The 25,941-nt window shown below is 44.7% G+C and overlaps 2 protein-coding genes and 1 long non-coding RNA gene across 9 annotated transcripts in view; 2 read left to right on the top strand and 1 right to left on the bottom strand.

The window, feature by feature from the left end:
* Window positions 1–2,857, bottom strand: part of RPAP1 (RNA polymerase II associated protein 1) — a 53,736-nt gene extending 50,879 nt beyond the window's left edge. For all 7 annotated transcript variants that reach the window (XR_010600640.1, XM_065593081.1, XM_065593086.1 and 4 more), the window contains exon 1: window positions 2,635–2,857. The gene's annotated coding sequence lies outside the window, so the exon portion shown is untranslated. The remainder of the gene's footprint in view (window positions 1–2,634) is intronic.
* LOC135983131 (uncharacterized) lies at window positions 2,850–19,482 on the top strand. The gene is made up of 2 exons (XR_010600641.1): window positions 2,850–3,382; window positions 17,957–19,482. It is a non-coding gene; the product is annotated as an uncharacterized LOC135983131 (long non-coding RNA).
* A 1,928-nt stretch (window positions 19,483–21,410) lies between these two features.
* The window catches only part of LOC101939406 (transmembrane protein 151B-like), a 30,438-nt gene continuing 25,907 nt past the window's right edge, over window positions 21,411–25,941 (top strand). The window contains exon 1 of the mRNA XM_005284654.4: window positions 21,411–21,748. Coding sequence (XP_005284711.1) covers window positions 21,656–21,748 — 93 coding nt within the window. The 5' untranslated portion in view covers window positions 21,411–21,655. The remainder of the gene's footprint in view (window positions 21,749–25,941) is intronic.

Raw genomic sequence — 25,941 nt, 5'->3', positions numbered from 1 at the left:
GCCACTACCATAGTGATTTCTGATTAGGTGCCAGATGAACTGTGCTTATACTGGGGGAGCGTGAACAGAAGGAAAGCTATAAGCAGCCTGTAAGTGATAAGACAGCAGCTCTGGCTTAGATGTGGCTAATAAATGAGGAAGGGCACCCCATTCCGGAGTGTAGGAAAATTCCTCTCTGATTGTGTCAAGTATCAGGGGGTAGCCGTGTTAGTCTGTATCTACAAAAACAACAAGGAGTCTGGTGGCACCTTAAAGACTAACAGATTTATTTGGGCATAAGCTTTCGTGAGTAAAAACCTCACTTCTTCGGATGCATAGAGTGAAAGCTACAGATGCAGGCACCAGACTCCTTGTTGTTTCTCTGATTGTGAGGAGTCTCTAAACCCCAAGGTCTCTTATTTTCCCCATCCCCAATATGACATTGTTAACTCCTTTCAATCTTAGTCACCAAAGTGGACCAGAAGGGACCTGCCCCTCAATCACAGCTCCTAAATCAGACAAAGGGATCACTATAGGGCAACATAAGGTGCTTCCTCCGGCCAGAGGCTGAGCACACTCTCTCCATAACATCTCCAGTCCTTTCCTGCTGGCCTTGAAGTGGGGTAGTGAAGGGAGAGAGGCAGAGAACTGCACTCAGGCAGGCCTCCCTCATGGCAGTGCAGAGATCAAGGAAGGTCACAGCCATAGTGCTCTAAATCAATGTCAATGAAAGACTAACTGAGCTATTTATCTGTCTACTAAACCAATGTGTGCTATGTTGTATTGCCCCTCATGAAAGGCTTTTTTCATCCTACAGACTGTGGCAACTGACACCAAAAAAAACCAACAACAACCCCGTAACAGATATGGGAATTGGGGTGGTAACTGTAGCCTGTAATCAACAGTATAGGTAGCCAAATATCCTGGGCTATAACCAGTCTAACCCTGGAAGAGGGCCTGCTGAATGGGCCACATGCAGGAGAAAAAGCTAGGTTTATATTGGTCACAGAATATTTAATACCTGCATTTGGACCAGGTAACAGTGAATGCCTTAGGAAAAATTAGTGCCCCTACACTATCCATTGGGTCTTTGGGGTAACGGAAGCCTCAAGAGTTACTGCAGAGGGCCAAATATTAAAATAAAGGAAGATATCTGCTGTTAATAGATCATTACAGTAGACTAAACGAAAGTACTCAGCAGTTTTTTCAGAGTATGCAACATTGATGGGGTTTTGGTATACAGTACAAGTCATTCTATGTGAGGATTTTGAGATAGATTATAAAAATAGGCTTAGGTTAGAACCTGTAGAAGTAAATGGCTCTTGGTCTGAAAAATAATTTGTCAAAATAACTTACACACAGGTTAGTTACGATTATATAGTGATATTCACCATATGGTGAAATTTATTGCCACTGTATGTGCTGGAGGTTGCTGCTGGTTGGAGGAAGAGGGTGGTTAATGTTTTGTTGTGCTTTCAAAACATTGTCCGTGGCACCAAAAATTTAGGGTAAGTGCCCATTTTTCAACTATTTGTTGTAAATCTAAATATACCTAACATTCCAACATACATTCATAAGCCAGGGCAAAACTGATATATCCTAGTAAGGTTTATTTCTCACATCTGTGACTACATGTTCCTTTTAGGTCAAAATGTGTCCAAGACGATAGCTAAGGGTATGTCTACACTGTAATTAGACACCCACTGCTGGCCCATGCCAGCTGACTCAGGCTCAGCGTAAGGAGCTGAGCAACAGTGGTTTGGGCTCAAGCCCAAACTCTGGGACCCTCAGCCCTGGCAGGGTCCTACAGGTTGGGTTCCAGCCTGAGCCCAAACTTCTACACCACAATTAAACAGCTCCTTAGCCAGAACCCCCTGGACACAGTCTGAATCAGCTGGCAGGGGACCAGCTGTGGGTTTTTAATTGCAGTGTGAACATACCCTAAGCGTTTCCAATTCCTCAGTAATAGCAGAGAGTGCCTATATAATCTCCAACAGCACTTTTATATCCCTTAAAGGGTCCCCTGGTGGTGGTGGTGGTGGGCGGGTTAGAATTTTTCCTTCCCTTTGCGGGTCACCTCCAATTTACCTCTGAATGGCTAACCCTAAATCTCAAACTTTTGCCGGCTTTCACCCAGCACCCTCCTACCACACCATTACTGCGACCCACTGTGTTTCTGGGTGGTTGCTAGAAACGTGTGTGTGTGTGTGTGTGTGTGTGTGTGTCTCCCCGGGTGGTGGGCGGCGGCGGGGCGGATTGGCCCCTGGCTGCGATCTGCTGGCGGGGAGGGGGGGCGGCAGGGAAGTAAGGAAATGGGCAGCATTGGGGTACTCCGCTCCGGAATAAGACAGGGAGATTTTCTAGCAAGGAACGAAGCGAAACTTTCCGTCTCTGTCTGACACACGCTTCCCGGGCGCAGGAAGGACGGACGGACACACATACACCCCCAAGGGGGTTTACTGCTGCCCACACGCCAGTGGCCCAGGCCCAGGGCGGGAGCGGATCCGTGCCGCATGAAGAGCGGGAGATCTGCTCCTGCTGCCTGTCCCCACTCAGCCCCGTCCTTCGCCCCCTGGCCAAACGCGGCTCCCCGCCGCCGCCCCGAGGGGAACAGCCCTGGACAAGCCTCTGCCCCAGTCCCTGGCTGACACTAACCTGCGCATGTGGGCCGCCCCTGCCATCCCGCCAGCCGCAGCACTTCCGCCCCGCAGGTATCGTCACTTCCGCCCGTCGGCCGCGCCCTTTCACCCCAGGCTAGAGCAGTTTCCATAGCTCTTGTCTCCGCCAACCGCCGCCATATTGGAGCCGTGGGAGAAGAATAGCCCGAGGCAGGGCGGCGGCTCACGTGGGCTGATGGGGCTGTGCGGGCCGAATGTGTGACGCAAGCAGCGTATGTCTCCGGGAGTCCGCCTCCCTGACGTGGGGCTGTCAGTCAACGCCCGCTGGGGAGCTGCAACCTGGGCCCGCGAGTGAGACTCGCACGTGGCTAGGCCCCTCCTGTCGCCGCCCCGACAGCGTATCCTAGTGCCAACTGGGCCCTGCCTCGCGCCTCTGCCCGGCAGCGCGTGCCTGGCTCCTTCCCCTGTCCCACGCGAGCCCAACACGGCCATTCCCCGCCACTGCCCAGAGCCCGCTTGGCTGGCAGAACGCCCTGTGCGGAGAGGACCTCGCGCTCCCAGGGAGCCAGAGCCCCGCTCACAGAGGAAGGAAGGAGATACCAACTGTGGCCGTATCCAGCCTGCAAATCCCTGGGGAGGTGCTTAACTTGCTGCGCGTGGGAGTTCAGCCGGGCTGCTCCCCTGCCTAAAGTTAAGCCTGTGCATGAATCTGTGAACATTTGGAGCGAGGCAGGAGCAGTAAAGGGGACTGAATTCCCCATTGCAATGTGTCGGATTTGCAGCAGGTAAAAGGAATATTAATTAAAGCTGATCTCCTGGGTATGCCCCTGAAGAGCTGCCAAGTCTCTTGCTTCTCCCAGTAGACAGTTGCTTTTGGGCCTGGCACACTAGCCTACCGGCAAAAACCCAATCTGCTAATGCTGGCCTGCAGGGTCAGTGAGAAACAGTGGCACTAAAATGCTGGCACTAAAAATCACTGCCACTTAAATATTTCCCTGAATCCTCTTATGATGTAGATTGTCCCAATTCAGGTTCTTGGTATTCAAGACAATCTTAAGGATCCACGGTTTTAATTCTTGTGCCTGGATTTATGTAAATACTTTAAAAATTATGCAAATTTACAATCTTGCTTTTTATGTTGTTGTTATAAGGTTTGCATGAGGAGACTGGAAACACTAAAGGAGAAAAGGTGTCTATAGCAATATGAGTGTAACTGACTATATAACTTCCATTGCTTTTTGCAGTGGTGGTGTAGCTGTGTTGGTCCCAGGATATTAGAGAAGGTGAGTGAGGTAATATCTTTTATTGGACCAACTTCTGTTGATGAGAGTAAAAAAAAAAAAAAAAAAAAGATAGAAAAAGCTGCTGTTACCTACAGAAAAGGAGTAACTGCCTTTAGAGCTTTCACCTTTTTCCACTTTGTATATGTATTGTGTGGGGGCGGGATTATAAATGCCAATCAAAGGATTTAGATCAGGGATGCCCATACTGTGGCCTGAGGGGCAAATACAGGCTGTGGAATTCTAATTTGCTCTTCATAGCCATCCTGTCCCTCCAGGGTCTGAACCAAGTTGATTGTCTGCAGGATTTTAAAATTCTTTTCAGTAGATAAAGGAGGATAAAAGTAAAAGCAAATATTGGGTGTGTATGAATTACTAAAACATGTAAATCTCTATGCAAACAGCCCCTAGTCTCCTGGCAGGCAACCAGCGTGACTGTCAGTGTTGCAGATTTGGGACACATCTTGGCCTAAAACCAAGGTCATGATAAACTTAAAATGTCAAAAGGGGAGAAATTCAGTTCTGCACCAAAAACACTAAACAGAGAACTTCCTTCTCCTCGGCCATTAAAGTCCTCCAACAGGCCATGCTGCTTCTAGGAATGGCAAAGTTAAGAACCCCTCCATTGTGGTTCTTTGAGGGTATTTTTTTAAATAAAAGAGTGGCAAGCACAGAAAATATCCTATAGATGCACAGTCCAACCCACCAGCTAGGCAGAGAGATCACAGGCACAATTCTGATTCTGACCTAATGATCTGCACCCTTCTACAGTCTGCTTCTGGAACTAACGTTGCCTGATTCTGATTAAGGCCATCATGGCTGTTGGCCTTCACATGTTGAGCAGTTAATACTACATCTAGTGTACTTAGGAGCTGCTATATTTATCCCTCATGTTAGGAACACCTAACTACCTGTGTGGGTTCCCAGGAAAGGAGCCCCCCGAATCTTTGGAGCTCCTCTGATGCTGCCCTATAAGAGTGCAGCTCTTCTGCTGGCAGAGCTGTGATTTGCATTTGCTAAAGGAACTGGAAGAGAGTGAAAGATTCACAGAGAACTATGTTGCTTCTAGAAGCCTGGACATTGCAGCACAGGCTAGCCACCTGAGTACAAACCCAGAGAGTTGGGCTGTTGCTCGTGCCATGGTATTCACACTGCTAGTTTTAGTGTGCTAGCTTGAGCAGAGCTAGTGTATGTCTGTGTACCCAGGCTGGGAGGCATGCTCCCAGGTGCACCCTGGGAGACTTAAGGCCTGATTCTGCACTGCATTGAAACCTTCCTAGTTACACCAGCATAAAACTGAATGGACAGTCAGGCACTTACCTTTAGTTTGTAGTTCCCAGGTTCTTCTGTTCTGGGGATGGGGGAGTAGATAACACAGCTTTTGGGGGGAGGGGCATGTAGATGGAGTTTGAAATAATTATTTAATTTGCTTGGTATTGGACCTCTAGGGCCAAAATCTGTACCCATTGACTTCAGTTGGTTTTGGATTATGCCCCTAGTTCAGGGGTCGGCAACCTTTCAGAAGTGGTGTGCCGAGTCTTCATTTATTCACTCTAATTTAAGGTTTCGTGTGCTAGTAATACATTTTAACATTTTTAAAAGGTCTCTTTCTATAAGTCTATAATATATAACTAAACTATTGTTGTATGTAAAGTAAATAAGGTTTTTAAAATGTTTAAGAAGCTTTATTTAAAATTAAATTAAAACGCAGAGCCCCCGGACCGGTGGGCAGGACCCAGGCAGTGTGAGTGCCACTGAAAATCAGCTTGCGTGCCGCCTTTGGCACGTGTGCCATAGGTTGCCTACCCCTGCCCTAGTTCATTTAAAGTAAGGAGGCCGCATTTTAGTTTGTTATAAGGCTTTAGTTAATCTCTAGAATAGACTGGTCAAAGCATGACTAACAAATAATCTGCAGAGAGCAATACTATGCTGTAAAAGGGATGGACTAGGTGACCTAACAGGAATAAGTATTTTTCATCTCTGATTTATCTCAAATCTTCTGTTCAAGTTCTGAGGTCTGTATGGTATGACAGGTACTGTAGGCATGAAATAGGGAAGTGTCCATAATATTTTCTGTCAGATAGGTATAAAAAAACCCTCAGTATTCAATTATAAATTTCTCCCAGACAAGAAGACTTCCTGTCAAAGCTGCCAGAGTTGTATGCATCTTCCCCCCTCATTATTTTTTTATAATCAGTTTTAATAATACAGTCAGATGCTATATATAGTCTATGCTATCAATAAATCATGCCCATGCATCTTCATATTTGTCCTATAATTTATAAGTACCAGTTTACTTGTGTGCATCTGTTAAATTATTCTGGCTAACAAAATGTCCCTAGTCCAGTTCCAGGAGTCATGAGAGGTGAACTGCAATGCTTTTTAACTTAGAATTAAAAAGAGAAATTGTATTAGACTTTATGGACTCCTTCCCTTCAGTCACAAACCTGGATAATCATCTTCATTGCCAGTTCTAGCCCACCACAAGCCCCCACTTTAACACCTTGTAGTAGAAGCTATTCATCTTCTGATCAAGGGATGGCCATGACAGTCTCTCCCTAAGGGCCATATGCTTCCCCTCCATTGAGTGGCATGGAAGAGAGCAGAATGACAAAAATCTCTTGGAAGCGGGCTTGGAGGATTGTATGAAGGAGAAGGCAATGGGGATATACAGTATGTCCACCAAGTCGGTCGCAGAGCTGCAACATGATAAAAATAGTGACAGGCTGCCTGAAAGGGGGCTGGCTGGGAGATACAGCTACAGTTGGGGTGTTCTTCCTCCAAAAAGATGGAATTTATGCAGCACTAGTCAGCCCTCTCCACTGTGGAGTTAATCCTGCAAGGTGCTGAGTGCCATCACTTCCCATTGAAGTCAGTAAGAATGAAGGCGCTGAAGGCTGCAGAGGAGTGCTCAGCACTTCACAGGCAAAGCCATACATGAACCCCCTGGGAAGACCCATAGCCCAGTCCAGCAAAGCACACAAGTATGTGTGTAGCTTAAAGAATGAGTAGTCCCCCATGTAGTCAAAAGGAACTACTCATATGCTTAAAGTTATGCACATTATCACCCCCACATTGGCACCTCCTGCTGGCTGTTTCAGGAATTAGCTCTGGTCAGCAGGTATGCCCTCCAGTGGTAGCAGCTCTCCCATCCTCATCTTTACCTGCAGACTCACTGCCTCTGCTTTGTGGCATAGCCCTCCAGCTGTGTCACAATCCAGGTTCCCCCCTTCCCGGGGACTCTTTCCACAACAGTCTAGCTGCTCCTTGCAGTGACTTTGCAGTCCATAGCCTGGCTGCTTCTTCAGCGGCGAGTGGGGGGGAAGAGAACCCAAGCCCACCCCCTATTCTGGGTCCCAGCTCCAGCCACAATTCTGGGTCCCAGGCCAGGGACCCTGTAAACAACAGCTTCCCACTGGCTCTCCTTTCTTTCTCCACCAGTGTCAATTCCCTGGGCCACTTCCCCACAGCCCCAGCACCTGCCTCTGGCTCCTTCACCCTCTTCCCAGGGCCTCAGGCCTGCAAGTCCTAGCAACCCTGTTCACAGTACTAGTCCCCTTCTTTGGGCTTCCTGTTGCACAGTCACTTGGTTTGGCCTGCAGCTTCCTTTTATATAGGCCAGCTGGGCCCTGATTGGCTAGTCCAGCTGCTTCCCTAATTGTCTGTTTCCTTGCAGCCCTCCAGGCTGTTTTAACCCTATCAGGGCCAAAGCGGGGCAGACACCCTGTCACACACATCCATATGAGCACAGCTGGAGTCAATGACAGCTTTGTTGCAAGTGGGACAAATTGAGAGGCAAGCAAAGCCAATGTGCATGTCCATATATACCCAGAGATCCACCGACAGAGTTCTGGATGGCTTTTCTTTTAGATCTCCAGCCTTCATGGGGATTTGAACCCAGGCCTACTGTACCAAACCCAACAGGTACACCTCACCGAACAGACTGTTGTGGATTTATAGGCCCATGTAAGACAAGCATGTTTTCAGTAAAACCTCTACTTAACTCACTTAAAAAAAAATCCATGGCCAAAGTGAATTCATGTAAACATATGAATGGGGATGTGTGGATTTTTTTTAAACAATATTTGCTCATATCTAGCAATGCATCTGCCAAGCAGTATGTTGGCTTCTGAGAATTAGTGTGGGATTTCCTCTTAGTTGTTTGTTTTATTGGATTCCTGTATATAATTTTATCAGGCTACGAGGACAGACTCTGAAATAATACAAGTCTTCAAAAACTAAATATAATATTTCTGGAGAAGTTGATTTAATTTATTCTTAACAAATTAAGGTATCTTCATTGCCTCATCACCATCCCCATCACAATCCCAAAATAACTCCCACTTAGGAAAGAGTTTTCCTCCAAATTTCAGACTACAGCTGACACTCCTGAGGGCTGACTCCCTTGCAAACGGGAAGGTGTAGTCAAAGTGGATTTACTTCTCTTATACTGTACATCATAAGTCAAGCAGTAGATTTGGAGAGAACTGTAGGTGAAATTCTACATTTGTACAGATGGCGAACATATCCTCATCAATACACAGAATGACTAAAGGAAAAAATCTGTGAACTGAGGGTTGAGTCACTTTTTTTTACTGGCAACACACCCCAAAATACCACTAATGAAATAGATGCTTCTAAATTTCATCCTCTTATGCACAGGAGGTTTTCCCTCATTGCTACTGCCGTTGGATCTATCTGCCAAAGTCTGAGTAATGTAACGGATGTATTTAAGTCTACTGTGGCAGATTTTAAAGGAATCCTGTCAAAGTGCCTAAGCCTGACATTTCACACAACTTAAAATAGTTTAATGCACTGGGCTTGCTCCCTGTATCAAATTATCCTTGGGGATCTCCTGAAGAACTTTTCATTTTGGAGGTACTCCAGGATTCTTCCCATTCTCCTTCTGTTACTTTGTCTCACACATCATAGAAATCCGTTCTCTGGCTGATTAGGGTAATAGAGGTCTAAATGCTGCTGCTCCCTCCCACCATAACCCATCACTGCTACTCAGAGTGTAAGACAGAGGGAGTGGCTTAAGAGGAGGTGAACACACACACACAGTAAAATTGCATTGCCTTTGCAACACTCTCAGTGCAGGAAGCTCAGTAACAAATGTAGATACACTTTGTGACAGCTATAGTGTATTGTGACTAGGATCAAGCCATCGGAAAGTATTTAATAATGGACAACTACACTAATGCTGTTAGATCTGGCAAGAGCCACTGACACTGCTGATCATGAAGTGCTGACTTAAGCGACCTCGCAAAACTGACTGTGGAATCACACAAAATAGGCTTTGCTCAGTCATCTTTGAGAACTCACAGGGTTGTGATGGGCAACTGTGTCTCCTCCTTCTGTCTGCTCACCCAGGTTATCCCACAAGCCTCAAGCTGGTCTCACCTCCTGTTTACATATATGTTAGTCACCTTGGGGAAACCGTGAGATGCTGTAGCCTCCTCCAGCAATATGCATGGAGATACGCATCTGTACTTCTTTACTTCTTCATGTCAGCTGCACACAGTGCCATCACCCAGACCTATAGGCCTTGAAGAGATAAGCAGTTGCATGAAAAATAGCTGGCTAAAATGAAACCCAGACAAGATGGAGGTGATGGATGGAAGAGGGAGATTCCTTAAAATTGACATTACCTTAAAGGGTGTCTACTCTCATGTCTGTTACCCAGTCTCAGGATACTACTGTGTTCTTGGTTGTCTCTGGGATACCTAAATAGCAATGGTAAATGCCCTTCTCCATCTTTCACTGAGTAGATGCAAACCTACTCATGGTGATCTACATATTCATCACATCCAGACTGCACTATTGCCATGCACTATGCCTGGAGAGGAAAATGAAAGTCATAGGGAAGCTCCAGCTAGTCCAAAACATAGTAACTCATCTACCAAGCCACACTGATTGATGGGAGCACATTTTTCCAGTGCTCTGCTTGCTACATTAGCCTCCTGTCCAAAACCAGAGCTACTTCAAAGCTCAGTTCTTAATTTTCGAAGCCATCATTGGGTTGGCTATGACTAACTTAGTAACTCATCATGACAGCTGCATCCATCAGGAACTATGGAGCTGATAGTGTCCAGAGGGAAACTCACAGGCATTGGACCAGGTGTTCTTACCTACAGATTTCCTTCAGAAATCAGATTGACACCAACTCTTGACACCTTCAGAATGCAAGGTACATCTCCTCTCTTTGCTATTAGCGTCACACAACAATAACACTGAAGAATGGTCCAGCAATGCTTCCCTCAGGTTAATCAGCAAAGATTACCCAGTACACAAACAAAATTAAAATTAGAAGGCTCTTTTCCCCATAGCAGTGTAACAAGGAGCAGCAGAGAGTACAGTCCTTCTGACCGCATGTTGCTCTTCATAATTCTGTTAGAGCCTTGATTGCTGTGTGTGTTAACAGTTAAATTAAGTAGTACCTTTTAGTCTCATCTTATTACTGAGGGAGATTCTATTTTAAAACTGAAGTCTGTTTGGCAGCGGATACTCTGAGGGCTGGCATGTTGCCTTTGAGAGAAATAAAAGCATTTCTGCTTTCTTCCCTGGGGGACAATCTTGGGAACACTCCAAGCTATCAGCTTGGCTACCGGATGGCATTGTCCAGATTGCTCTTTCTGGATCAGAAACCTTGGTCCCAGGTCATCCCTGATGTAACTCTGCTGAGGTCTAAAGGTAGATTTGGCCTTTTGAGTTTAGTCTGGGATGGTGTTTGGCCAAACAGTATCTGGTATGAACCACAATTCAGCATCCCTCCCCAGAGATGCAAAACAGGGTGAATATTCACCTTTAACTGGTGAAGTCCACTTGTTTTTAGTGTCTTGAGTAGGGTGACCAGATGTCCCGATTTTATAGGGACAATCCTAATTTTGGGGGCTTTTTCTTATATAGGCACCTATTGCCTCCCACTCCTGTCCCAATTTTTCACACTTGCTATTTGGTCACCCAAGTCTTGAGCCACTGGCAGTTCATCTACCCCTTTAGCTGCTCCTCTGGTGAGACTTTTGGCTTGACTGCTCTATTTGTTATTTAGTTGTGCTTTTGGCTCTTCCCAGCTCCCTTGTCACAGTCCCTGAGTTAACTATACCTCTGACCCCACACCCCCTCTTTGTTTCCATATGGGCCCCCAACTCTAATCTCAGACCTCCAGCCATCCCCTTTCTTGGAACAGAATCCTACAGTCCTTTCTCCCTCCTCCCCCCCCAGACCGAGGTCTTACATTGGAGACTCCTGCAATTCACTGTGATTGCCTCAGCAACTCTGATTGCAGTTGAGCACCTACAGTCCTGTTTTCTCAGAGGCAATGACAGGGTTATCCAGTGACCAGCCAGGTTTCTGTTTATGCAGAACAAAAAAATTTCAGCAAAAACACATCTTCAAAACAATAATCACCTTGTATGCATGCTTAGTTTATCAGGTGGTCAGTCATCTTCCACATAGCATCCTGAAAGGTCTAAAATACTTCAGGTGCTTCTGCAGAGCCTGATTCTGCTAGACAATCTCATGCTTGCCAGTTCTTAGATGGAGTGAGAGTGACTCTCCCCTCAGGTCAGGGCAGTTTTTATACAGTTTCAAGTCTTTTGTCTGACAAGGCCTTTGAACCAGGTCAAACCAGTCTGTGTGCGATTCCCCAAGGGAGACAAAACTTAAAAAAAAAAAAAATAATAATAATAAAAAAAAGCTTATTACCTGCATTGTTTCAGTATGGGGAATTTGCATTAATTACCAACCCTCCATTATCTTTAGTTCCAACAGAAAACATTCTTTATCTTCTCCATTTAGCCAGGAATGCAATCACTAGCCAGCTCGTAAAGATACATGTAATATTTATACCATTAACACAATAGTCTTTGAATATTCCATGATTCCATAGCATCATGTTTATCACACTCCTATGTCTGTAAATTTCAACTTGGTTTCACTACATGAGAGTCTAATGCTCATGGAATGTGATGTGTTGGCATCTGTGGAGAACAAAGTCCTCTTTGCAGAGAGCAGGTATCACATGGGCAGTGACTGTTTAAGATTCCTCATTGTGGCTCACCTGTGCAGCTCTATCCTGCCTGGAGCTAGAGTGACCAGATAGAAAGTGTGAAAAATCAGGACAAGGGGTGGGGGGTAATAGGTGCCTATATAAGAAAAAGTCCCAAATAGCGGGACTGTCCCTATAAAATCGGGACATCTGGTCACCCTACCTGGAGCTGAGAGAATCGTTCACTTTCCATCTCTGTTGTAGGGTATGTTCTCCCTCTCCAGCAGTGTGAGCAGCACACCTTGAAAGAGGGGAGAGGACCTATAGTCTGAAGGAGTAGGAACAGGGAGGGATTGGAAGCAGCAGGACTAGGAGAGGAGTAGCCCTTCCCCACTACGATGTACCTCTGGAGATGACTCACGGCAGGGAGTATGTGAGGAGAGGCTGCTCTTAGTGAGAAGCTTAGAGGCAGTGAGTGCAAGATGGAGGGAGCGAGAGAGGACGAGGTCATGGCTGGTGGGGATCTTTTTAGTGATGTAGTGTTGGGGGGGGCATTCCAGAGAGAGCAAGAGAAGCGGAGGAAGGAAGTGGAAGAGTGTGGATGAGTTTTGGAAAGGATGGGCCAGAGGAGAGGAGATGAAGGAGGGACCAGAGTTGGAGTAGTTGTCACCAGAACCAAGGAAGAAGTGGCAAAACAAAAAAAACAAAAAAAGAGGTGAGAGAGACATTTGTAAAGGTGGGAAGGGAGGCACAGGGATGGAAAGGAGAAAAGAGAAGGTAGAGTTGATATGAACCGCAAAGAAGGGAAGGTTGAAGAGGTGGGAGATGCAGTTGCCAGGAGATGGGAGAGGAGAGAGGCGCATTCCACACCCCTCCAGAATGGACAGAGAAAATACAATTGTGGGCTTTAGTTCTACCTGGGCAGCCCCAGCGCAGCCACTCAGGGCCTCATGGGACCCACACAGAGAATACATCCTGTCACACTTGCTGTTAAATCCCAGGCCTCTCTACTGAGACTTCCAGCAGGGTTCTAGTTAGTGTCATTTGTGATAAGGACACCTGTCCACTGGAAACTGGACTGAGCCCTGCCCCCCCGGTGCATTTTACATAGTTCATTGAAAAGTCATCATATGACAACAACAACCACCACCCAATGATCTTATTCCATTATCAATCCCTTCAACTATACAGCTCCTCAATATTCAGAATGGTTAATATTGGGATCAGAAAACCCTGCATAATGGATGCATCCTTTCCCAGTGCCAGCCCATTAGAAAATAGGAAGTCCTTACAGACTAAGAGGGAATATTGCACTTGTCCTCTTTTGCTCCAAAGAGGCAGCAAAGTAAAAGCAATAGAGGATGCAATTCAAGTGCTGATAAATGATTGATGCCCCCTTCTGCTTTTTACTTACAAAAAGAATATCAAAACTCATTTTGTAAATCATCCAGACAGATTTTCTTTGGACATATCCACAATTTGATTAACAGATATTGCATTAAGGTATGTAGGTGCCTAACTCACATTGATTTCAATAGGAGTTAGGTGCCAAAATGCCTTTGAGGCTCTGGGCCTAAGTGTTAGCATTGCAGCAATTTTACTGTCTTTGCAAATAGTAAGAGACATGTTTTGGGTTATGCTCTGATAAAGAGACAAAGGTTAAAGGCAGCTCCAGTGTCACCCAAAGTAATTGCTTTAACATGTAATTAAGACCAGATACTCATCCCTACACTAAGGCCCTGATCCAAAGCCTGTTGAAGTTAGTGGAAAGACCCTCACTGACTTTAACAGGCTGCAGATTAGGCCCCACAGTTCCTATGACCATTAATGCAACACTTGTAGGACAATGTGATGTAATCTACTTGTAATAATAGCACCTCTCATCCAGGATGATCCCAATATACCTGTATACATATGTCAATTTACTGACCACACATATGGAAATTACTCTGCCCCCTGCTGAAATGCAGCTACCTCTGGGGCAGAAAGTGGTAGCTGTTTAGCAGTGCACAACAAGTTCTCACCAGTGTTCAGAGGAGGGAAAAAATTAAGTAGTCATAATTTAATTACCTAAATTGTAAATGGATCAGGACAGAAGGTTTAACACCTCTCTTTTGATTAAGTTCTAGAGGATCTCTAATAATCATAAGTGGTCAGGACCTCTGTTTTCTGTCTCATCTGAAAGGCAGAAAACAAACACACATGCTCAAAGTGACTTAAGACAGTGATATAGCTCTGCAAATTTAGCTCCAATATTCTCTTAACTAAAATATAGAACAACATGCTGCCTGCTAAATTGTGAAATGGCCCCTGGCTAAACAGGAAGGGTCATCAAAACTTTAATTAACACGTGCTCTGTGTTCCCACTCTGAGTGGTTGATTCTGACCTTACAGTAGCAGCAGATATTGACTGCACCCACTTCTTATTGCTCTGCAGAGAGGAGGTGTCACTGAGAATGCATTTTGTTCCTTGTTTTGCTAGCCATATAAAGAGAAAGAGACTAGGCATCAAGCCCAGATAGAGGGGGCAAACGTTAGGGTAGGGCATGTGAGTTTTGTGTGTCTGCCTGTAAGGCGCTTATCATACTTTAGCACTATATACATAATTATGCATATTTAATATGTGTTAGAATAGAGAGAGAGGCTTATAAAGGGAAAAAATAGCCCCTTCAGGCAGATAGCGCAGTGACACTGATCCTCTGATTTATGGATCGCAGAATGAGCTTCTTTACATGGATTTTGCTGTCCTCTCTAGAATTTAAGCTTTTGGGGTTTTTTTCTGTCCCTTCTGGTTGTGAAGACACCCTGATAATAAACTGATGCACTGAGTTTGCAGCTAGCGAGACTGAAGCAATAGCAAGTGCGATGTGACCACTTTCTGAAGCTTAATTATCAGGGACAGTAACAGCCATTCCTTTCACCCCTCTCCCAGATCTCAGTTCTTCTCTTGTCTTTAGGCTTTCTCTATGCTTTGCTTCAACTGCAGCCATAGTACTGACAGTACCTAGCATGCCAGGATGCCCACATGTGCCTCAGACCAAGAACCCCAGCTGGGCTTAGGTGCAGAATCTCTACCTCTTTCGCACCCAATCCCTTCGATTACCAGCCCTTGGGGTCAGCTGGCAGCAATAATCCTAGAAACCACCAGGTTAATTTAAGCAAATCAAAGTTTATTCAACATACAAAACTATATGAGAGAATCTATGAAAATGAAAGCAAATCACTTCGCTTCATACCACTGTCCAAAGCTTCCCCAACCCTCATTCGGTAGGTTCTTGCTTAGTACAGGTGAATGAATATTCAATAAGTTGGGGGGAAATATCTTACATTCAGAATTCAGCCAGGTCCTTGTTTTTCCTTCCAGTCTAACTCAGCTTTCAACTCCGAGGTAGCTCTCCCCTATGCCGCTTCGCCCACCTGGGTGATGGCTTTCAAATATGTCAGGGGTGTGTGCACTGCAGCTCTGATCCAAAGTCCATAGACTCAAGAAGAGTCCTTCCCCTGACTTCCCTGGGCTTTGATCAGACCTGAAACAAGGTGGACCTCCCCATCTTGGTGGGATAATATGCATGACTGGAATATTGGTATAGAAGGGTACAGCTTGCTCAGGAAGGATAGGCAAAGAAAAAAGGAAGGAGGCATTGCCTTATATATTGAAAATGTATACAGTTGGACTGAGGTTGAGATAGAAATAAGAGACAGACTTGTTGAAAGTCTCTTGGTAAGGATAAAAGGGGTAAAAACCAAGGGTGATGTCATGGTAGGGGTCTACTGCAAACCACCAAACCAGGAAGAAGAGGTGGATGAGGCTTTTTTTAAACAACTAACAAAATCATCCAAAGCACTTGGTGATGATGGGGAACTTCAACTACCCAGACATCTGTTGGGAAAATAACACAGCAGGGCACAGATTATCCAACAAGTTCTTGGAATGTATTGGAGACAATTTTTTATTTCAGAAGGTGGAGAAAGCTACTGTGGGGAGGCTGTTCTAGATTTGATTTTGACAATAGGGAAGAACTGGTTGAGAATTTGAAAGTGGAAGGCAACTTGGGTGAAATTGATCATGAAATGGTAGAGTTCATGATTGTAAGAAATGGTAGGAGGGAGAACAGCACAATAAAGACAATGGATTTCAAGAAGGCAGACGTTAGCAAACTCAGGGAGTTGGTAGGTAAAATCCTATGGGAAGCAAGTCTAAGGGGAAAAACAATTGAAGACACTTCACAGTTTTTCAAAGTGACATTATTAAGGGCACAAGAGCAAACTATCCCACTGCGTAGGAAAGATAGGAAGTATTGCAAGAGACCACCTTGGCTTAACCAGGAGATCTTCAATGATCTAAAACTCAAAAAAGTGTCCTACAAAAAGTGAAAACTTGGCCAAATTACAAAGGATGAATAGAAACAACTAACACAAGTATGTAGGGACAAAATTAAAAAGGCCAAGGCATAAAACGAGATCAAATAGCTAGGGACATAAAGGGTAGCAAGAAAACATTCTACAGATACATTAGAAGCAAGAGGAAGACCAAGGACAGAGTAGGCCTGTTACTCAATGAGGGAGGAAAGACAATAACAGAAAATGTGGAAATAGCAAAGGTGCTTAATGACTTCTTTATTTTGGTTTTCATCAAGAAGGTTGGTGGCGATTGGATGTCTAACATAGTGAATGTCAATGAAAATGAGGTAGGATCAAAGTCTACAATAGGGAAAGAACAAGTCAAAAATTACTTAGACAAGTTAGATGTCTTCAAATCACCAGGGCCTGTTGAAATGCATCCTAGAATACTCCAGGAGCTGACTGAGGAAATATCTGAGTCATTAGCAATTATCTTTGAAAAGTCATGAAAGATGGGAGACGTTTCAGAAGACCGGAAAAGGGCAAATGTAGTGCCCATCTATAAAAAGGGAAATAAGGACAACCTGGGGAATTATAGACCAGTCAGCTTAACTTCTGTACCTGGAAAGATAATGGAGCAAATAATTAAGAAATCAATTTGCAAACACCTAGAAGATAATGAGGTAATAAGTAACAGTCAGCATGGATTTGTGAAGAACAAATCATGTCAGACCAATCTGATAGCTTTCTTTGACAAGCCTTGTGGATGGGGGGAAAGCAGTAGATGTGGTATATCTCGACTTTATTAAAGCTTTTGATACTGTCTCGCATGACCTTCTCATAAACAAACTAGGGAAATACAACCTAGATGGAGCTACTATAAGGTGGGTGCATAACTGGTTGGAAAATCTTTCCCAGAGAGTGGTTATCAGTGGTTCACAGTCATTCTGGAAGGGTATAACGAGTGGGGTCCCGCAGGAATCGGTTCTGGGTCCACTCTGTTCAATATCTTCATCAGTGATTTAGATAATAGCATAGAGAGTACACTTATAAAGTTTGCAGATGATACCAAGCTGGGAGGGGTTGCAAGTGCTTTGGAGGATAGGATTGTGACGGGTTGAATCACAGAAACCCCTTTGGGACTGCCACCTGATGTGCTTAGACTACCTCTGAGCCTGTTTTCCCTGCCAGCTTGGAACTTCAGTCCCCTGCCTGGTTTGAGCCAGACACATTAGCCTGCTACAGACACAGACCCAGGTCTGAACTACGTCCCCCAAAAGCTGTAAGTTTAATTGAAAACAGCTTAAGAAGGCTCCTGTCTCCAGCACTCAGATACCCAACTCCCAAAGGGATCCAAACCCCAAATAAATCTGTTTTACCCTGTATAAAGCTTATACTGGGTAAACTCATAAATTGTTCACCCTCTATAACACTGATAGAGAGAGATGCACAGTTGTTTGCTTCCCTCCCGTGTATTAATACATACTCTGGGTTAATTAATAAGTAACAAGTGATTTTATTAAATACAAAAAGTAGGATTTAAATGGTTTCATGTAATAACAGATAGAACAAAGTGAATTACCAAGCAAAATAAAATAAAACACGCAAGTCTAAGTCTAATACAGTAAGAACGTGATTACAGATGAAATCTCACCCTCAGGGATGTTCCAGTAAGCTTCCTTTACAGACTAGCCTCCTTCTAGTCCAGCAATCACTCACACCCCTGTAGTTACTGTCCTTTGTTCCAGTTTCTTTCAGGTACCCTTTGGAGGTAGAGAGGCTACCACTTGAGCCAGCTGAAGACAAAATTGAGGAGTCTCCCAGGACTTCATATAGTTTCTCTCTTGGGGTGGAAACCCCTCCCTCCTCCTGTGTAGAATCCCAGCTACAAGATGGAGTCTTGGAGTCACATGGGCAAGTCACATGTCCACACATGACTTAGTTCTTTACAGGGACATTCCCAGGAAAGCTCAGATGTGGATTGGCGTCTATCAAGGTCCATTGTTCACCAGATACTTCCATTTACTTGAATAACCCCTTCACGCTATGTTGATCAAATCTTAGTTAGGTGCTTTCTACAGCAAACACTTTAAATACAAGCATAGAGCCAACGCTCATAACTTCAGATATAAAAATGATACATGCAAACGAATAGGATGAATACATGCAGTAGAACATAAACTTTGCAAAGATATGTTACATGGCATATCTAGCATAAAACATATTCCAGTTATGTCATATTTACATTCATAAGCATATTTCTATAAAGCATTATGGGGTGCAACGTCACAAGGATTAAAATTAAAAATGATGTGGAAAAACTGGAGAAATGGTCTGAAGTAAATAGGATGAAATTCAATAAGGACAAATACAAAGTACTCCACTTAGGAAGAAACAGTTGCACACATACAAAATGGGAAATGACTGCCTAGGAAGGAGTACTGCGGTAAGGGATCTGGGGGTCATAGTGAATCACAAGCTAAATATGAGTCAACAGTGTAACACTGTTGCAAAAAAAGCAAACATCATTCTGGGATGTATTAGCAAAAGTATTGTAAGCAAGACACAAGAAGTAATTCTTCCGCCTTATTCCACGCTGATTAGGCCTCAACTGGAGTATTGTGTCCAGTCCTGGGTACCACATTTCAGGAAAGATGTGGACAAATTGGAGAAAGTCCAGAGAAGAGCAACAAAAATGATTAAAGGTCTAGAAAACATGATCTATGAGGGAAGATTGAAAAAATTGGTTTTGTTTAGTCTGGAGAAGAGAAGACTGAGAGGGGACATGATAACAGTTTTCAAGTACATAAAAGGTTGTTACAAGGAGGTAGATTGTTCTTCTTAACTTCTGAGGATAGGACAAGAAGCAAATGGGCTTAAATTGCAGCAAGGGCGGGTTAGGCTGGACATTAGGAAAAACTTCCTAATTGTCAGAGTGGTTAAGCACTAGAATAAATTGCCTAGGGAGGTTGCGGAATCTCCATCATTGGGGATTTTTAAGAGCAGGTTGGACAAACACCTGTCAGGGATGGTCTAGATCAGTGGTTCTTAACCTTTACTGCAGCCTGCACCCTTTTGGTTCTCAAAAATACGTTCTCGCACCCCTTATCAAAAATTGTTGAGGTAGGTCAGTTCTTTAAACCTAGATATATCATAACTGTACAATGAAAGAGAGAGAATTATATTTTTATTTTAATTTCACAGTTAAAGTTTAACGCAGTAATCGTTATTAAAATGTATAATGTTAATAAATACATAGGTTTGATGAAACAAAGTAGTACTTACGTGCCTGTGCTTAATGTGTGTTTTCGATGATTTACCTTCTAAAAAAGTCTGGCATGTCTCACACCCCCAGAAAGGGCATCGTGCACCCCCAGAAAGGGCATCATGCACCCCAGGTTAAGAACCACTGATCTAGATCATACTTAGTCCTGCCTTGAGTGCAGTGGACTGGACTAGATGACCTCTTGCTCGAGGTCCCTTCCAATTCTATGATTCTGTGATCTTGAAACAACCCTCCCTAGCCAGGTCTCCACAGTTAGCTGGAGCAGTTCTGAGCCTCACAGTTGCCCTTCTAGCAGACTCTTGTTAGATATGCAAGGAGTGTGCAGCTAGAACTTGACCCACATTGAATGAACAAGCACCCTTAACCCATTTAGTTCATTCTGACCAACTCTTCTAGGAAATCCCAGCACCACTCACTGCTTTCGCTTGTGCAAGTGAACTCACCCATCAAGCATCCCTCTCTGCTCAAGAACCCTCCTGGGCCTGGACCACCACCCGATGGACCCACCAGCTTCTTTAAACTGGACTGGAGTTTATCAGAAAGGGGGCCGCTTTAAAAAAGTAACATTATATGGCGGGACTGGGTGTGGGGTTACTAAAGCCAATAGAGATGCTTTGTGTTTGCTCACTTGCCTGCTTGTGAGACTTTAAAAGGCATTTTAAAAAATATACACCTCCAGGGCACAAAGGGAGAAAGGGATCCCAGGAGATGAGTCTCACAGGGGCGGAGGGTAATCAAACATGCAGCAAACATGCAGGGATGCAGCATGACACCCCTGGTCAGACTGAGGGAAGTACTGTAGGAATGAACGCACTGAGCTCCGGCTGCAGGGAGCAGGAAGAAATATGGACAGGGCAGCCAGTTTGCAGGAGGCTGCAGTTGTGTGGAGGCGGATGGAGGACCAGGGATCTGTTGGAAACTAATGCGAACAAAAGAGAGGCTAAGGAAGCAATGAGGTGTGTGGTGGGGGAAGGGAGGAGGCAGAAGGCCTTTCCTTGCAGGCTCGCATGTCAGGTGAAAGGAGGCAGAGGTGATGGGCGCTGCAGTGTGGTGTAGCTGAATGAAAGCGCTCGTGCTGCAGAAGAATCAAGGCCACCGCCGTGGGGAGAAGGCAGAGAACAAGCCCAGGGCTGGGCTGGGTATAGCAGGGGACGCAGGTTTGTGATCCCAGAGTTATGCATGGGATCTTTGGTGGGGCGTGTTAATACCGCTCCAAACAGCAAATCCCTCGTGCAGCGCTGAGAGCCGCGGGCCTCGGGGCAGGCGGGAACAACTCACACAAACAGGCTGGAGCTGTGCTGTGCTCGGACCAAGGCGGCCCAGAATATTCTCGGGTCACTCGCGGCTGGCTGGCCCTGTGCACGGAGAGACGCTAGCAGGACACTGGGATTTCTGGGCGTGGGGAAGATTCCCGCGCACTGCACTCCAGGCAAACAGGAGCTGTGGCTTGTTTATCCAGGTGGCGACACATGCAGAAGGTTGTTTTTAAAACCAGGGAGTCTGCCCAAGAGCGACACCCCTCCTGCTTGCCAGCCAGCGGCCCGAGCAGGACCGTGACGGTCCGTCTTAGGGAAGCCAAGGGTGGGCTTTGGAAAGGACGCTCCGAAGTTGGCAGGGACTCGCTCCACTGCAGACTCCGGGGCTGCACACGCTGAGGCGATGCACTGACAGGGCGGGGAGGCTGCACCCTCCGAAGGGAAAAGAGACCCTGGTTGCCTGCAAAGCAACCTCCCCAGCTCCGAGAACGGCCTGTGTTGTCCTGGCTTTTGATCCCGGCGGCTGTATTGGATTGCCAGGCGGAGTTCTCACGCCGGTTGGTGGGAGGCACTTTACCTAAATGCGGCTTCTGGCGTTGGCTGATAAAGTGACCATGCTTGCAACGCCAAGGGACTGCGAGTGACTTACACACACACTCCCCACCCCCTCCCCCTCCCCTCTTCATTCGGATTGTGGCGGCGGGTGCGTGTGTGGGGACCCGGCTCTGAGGCGTGTAGATTCTGCACGGAGCAGGACGCTGCTTTGGCGATGGGGAGAAACCTGCAGTCCCAGGGCTTTCTTACTGGTAAAATCCGACTGTCCTACTGGGAGAAGGAACTTGGAAACCCTGCGGCCCCCGGGTTTATTTGAGGTGAGGGGGGCTGGGAGACAGGAATGGCAAAGAATGTCTTCGGAGGTGGAAACAGAACCAGCCGCTGAAACAACTTCGAGCAGCCCAGAGGGAGGAACAGCAGCACCTGCAGATGTTCGAGAGGAGGTGAGCAACCCAGGGCACATCTGGGCGGGGCAGGGGTTATCGTTGGTGTACCTGTGTGCAGTGTGTGGATATATATGCGTGTGTGTGACAGCCCCAGCTGGGCAGACGGAGACACACGTATGCATTGTATACAAACCCAAGAGAAAAAGTGATCGGTAATTGGTCTTGGTTCCTGAACTCGGCGGGAAAACCCGGACTCCGGGTAGGGCTCGATCACTTGCGGGGATTGGTGTTTCTTCGTCCGAATTGGATTAAACAAATGAAATGGCGAGTGGAAATAGGGGGGAGTTTCAGTGCAAGAAAAACAGTCTCAGGGAGCAACGTAAGGAGCTGCCGCTGCTTAAGTCTAGCCAGCTAGACGGGCATTTGGGGATCTGTGTGTGGTTTGTAATGCAAAGGAGAGAAAAAAATAAGTGATTGTAATGCAGCCTCGCTGGGCTTCTTGCAGCCCCTTTACTGAAGCAGTAACCAGTCAGCCGGTATCAGTGAAGAAGCCGGTGCAGGGAGATTTAATCCCACCCTACATAGTAGAGAATATCCTCCCATGCCCCCAGCAGGCTCCGGGAGCTCTCCACGGTGCTGGGGTTCTCCCCATGACAGCATCGGATTTACCCTCCACCACATCCTGCAGGACCAGAGAGCTGAGGAAGGGGCTGTGCTTTCCCCACCACCCGCCCCAAAAGACAAGGCAGGATCACCCACTGCTCCTTTGCAGACCCAAGCACCAGGTCCCGAGAAGGGATTGGAGTCTCGCCCTGCTTCTCCTGTAAGGGAGTCACAAGAAGGGCTCTGCAGTTGTCTGGCTGACATTACAATTTCTTTCTTTCCTAACCATTGGCTGCTGCAGATTTATAGACTGTCCTGAACAAATCACTGTCTCCAGACAGAATCATGAAACTGTCTCCAGACGTTTCAGTGCCTCTTGCTGTGATCTCTCTGAAACATGGATACCCCGCAGAACAAGCACTGGTTAACTTTAATGCCTGCTGACCCTAATCACTAACATTTGCATTTTTAATGGGCCTCTACACAATTACAATATATGGCACCTTTAGGCAAGTACTAAAACTATGAGTGTTCTAAAAAATTCCTAAAGATCAAACAATATCAAAATCCATACTCATACTACACTCTCACATGATTATTGTTATAACATTACAGTGATGCAATATAATGTACTGGGTATGGGGAATGCAAACCAGAAAGTTTCAGATAGAAACATTTAAGCTTTGTGTTCAAATATCTAACAATGTAATATAGAACCAAATCCTGAAGTCCTTATTATGGCAAAACTCACCGAGTTCAATGGGAATTTTGCCTAAGTAAGGATTTCAGGATTTGGCCTACAAAAACACACTTCACCCCCCCCACACACACACACACCTTTTTCAACTTCCAAGCAACAATCCAATTGGCTGAGGCCTCAAGTGACTTAAAATAGCTTTGTACTATTGGCCTCCAAGATGATCACCTCTAATCAACTTGTGTTGTCTATTTGAAGGTTGACATAAAACATATTGACCCATAACCCATTGGGTGAGACAGAGTCACATGACTCAATGATTGTAAATATAAGCACCAGCGCATCATCCTATCTTAGAATACATTTAGAGCAAAGAGATAGTTAAGCTTTTTGTCACACTTAGTGCAGCATTTGGTGTATACTTCTTTGCTCTTCTGCAGTTTCATAGGCTTGTCATCCCCATTATGGGACATAAATCATAGGAGGGCGAGGAAGTTTTAAAATAATATGAAGTTAACAACAAATTTAAATGCTACCCCCTCCCCAAAGGAAATGAATATGAGGGGCATACACTATCAATCAAGGAACATTTCCACTCTTATTCAGGATAGCTGGGGCTCTGTCCCTGATTCAGAGGGCCACATGATCTTGTAAGTTTAAATAGAGCAGCCTCAGCAAACCCCACATTAAGCTCAGGTATATTTAGAGTAAACCACCAACAACAAAAATACAAAAATTTCTAAAGAGTATAAAACTGACCTTTCAGCTTAGGTTGAAAAAGTTACTACAGGACAATAATGTCATCAGTCAGTGACTTCAAGTATTTTATCCCCATAGTCAGTCACTTTTCAACTTCTGAGGCATAGTTCACAACTTTAAACTTCAACTATTATCATTCTACAATTGCTGATATCACTGGAACTCCCCAATGTAATTACAGCCTAATAGGAGATCAATAACTGGGTAGAGCTGGGAAGGAATTCTTGATTTAGCCAGTCTGTGCTCCTAAACCACAGAGGGTTTTCACTGTATTAATCCCATCACAAAAATGTCTAGACTCTTACTGGACATTTCTGAAGATCAGAGTACTTGATCTCCACACTTACATCATGCTTAAATGATCCCCACTCTTAAATTTTTCCTCTGGTCCAATACAAACATTCAGTGTTTAATTTTACACTAACTCATTGTCTCATTATTTTAGCCTTATGTAATGAGTCCTTTCCTCCCCCTTCTGCCTGCACGGACAGTTTCTGTGTAATGTTCTTAGGTCCCCCACAGCCCCTTAAGTGTCTGGTATAACATGGGTGCTTATCTATTATTCACATAATTTGTGTGTTCTGGTTTCTTTATAAATCATGGAAGAAAATCTTAACAGTGACTAGAAAAGCTTTTAATTGAAAAGACAAAACAAAACTGGTAAGTTCCCAAGCTAGTAATAGATGTTTGAAACAGCGGAGTCTAAACAAATACAATTTAAAACAGAGCCTTTGAAGAACAATTTGTTTTCAGATACCTACTATGACCCTGATCCTGCATTATTTAAGTCAGTGGAGCTTCACCATTGACTTCAATGAGTGTAGAAAGAAGCCCTAGGATTTAAGACCAATGTTCTGTGGTTTACCTGCATGGTATTGACAATTAAAGCAAGACCTAGAGCTGGCGCTCTGCATTGTTTAGTAACACCAACAGCTGTTGCAAAAGAAACACAGACTCGTTAACAAAGGTTTTGGTAGGGAAGGGAAGGAGAAATGATTTTCCAGGTATTTCAGAAGGTGTTTCCATATCTACATGGATTCTCCAGAAATATTTTCCTTCTCATTTACCTTCTTTCTTGACTGCCTTTCCTGCTCTAACCCACCCTCCTCCATTGTTATGTTTTTAACTGCTGGCTGGCCAGGTTTCCCAGATTGGAAATTACTGTGAGATCCAGACCCATACCTTGTGCAAATCAATGTATTTCCATTGATTTCAATGTAGCAATGCCAATTTACACCAGATCAGGATTTGGCCTTAAATATCTTAATTTTAAAAGCTTAATTGGAAGTTTTATTTTAGCCAATTAAACTTCATGAATAAAAAGTCATTTATAACCTTCCATAGCTAAATAATTGCCAAGGAATCAGGATACCAGCGGGTAACTGACATTTTGAAATATTTGTCTCATCCATTTCTGCAGATTTAAATAGTGCTTGTCCGTTGCTGCTTTTAACTTGTCCTTTGTATTAAAAAACTTTAATTGAGTGTGATACAATATAATCAGTTAAGCTCTCCAGGTGACAGAGAAAACTACAAGAAGCCATGGGCAGACATTACTGAAATCCACAGACTCGAGTCTGTGTGACATGATCATAACATTACAGATAAGAGACCTTTTAAGTCATCTCATCCATCTCCAGTTGCCAGTGCAGGCACATGGAGAGCCTATTTCTTATATCATCAAAGAGTGCCATTTATGGTCATGACAACACCATTTAGTATTGCTGCCTTTAAAAATACGGTATTGCAACTTTTTAAAAGATTGCTTATTTGTGAGCTTCTGTCTCTCTCTAGAGCAACCAGCATGTTGCGTGACTCTTTTCTCTCACACACACAAAAGGCCATACAACACAATGCATTTTCCATTTTGGGGTTTATTTTAATCACAGAATCCTGATTTTTCACCATACCCCCCTCTCTGACATAAGTCTAGGCATCTCAAATGCACTTATAATATTCATTTGTCCGCTCTCTCCCTGTCATATCATAGTCACTTGTGTATCACTGTTTGCATGAAGTTCTGAATTCCTAATTTATGCCATTTAATAAATTTTAGGTTGAATGCCCTAAATTTTCAGTCATGTATAGTGTTATTGTTAACAATCCCATTTCACAGCCTTGGAAATGCTAAGAATTGGATCAACTCCCTTTACCTTTCTTCATGACTTAGATTTAGACCTAACATTCTCAT

This window comes from Chrysemys picta, chromosome 4, assembly GCF_011386835.1.
Source record: "Chrysemys picta bellii isolate R12L10 chromosome 4, ASM1138683v2, whole genome shotgun sequence".
NCBI classification, from domain to species: domain Eukaryota; kingdom Metazoa; phylum Chordata; order Testudines; family Emydidae; genus Chrysemys; species Chrysemys picta.
The sequence above is the reverse complement of the archived record's forward strand: the minus strand, read 5'-3'. Positions and strand labels throughout refer to the sequence as shown.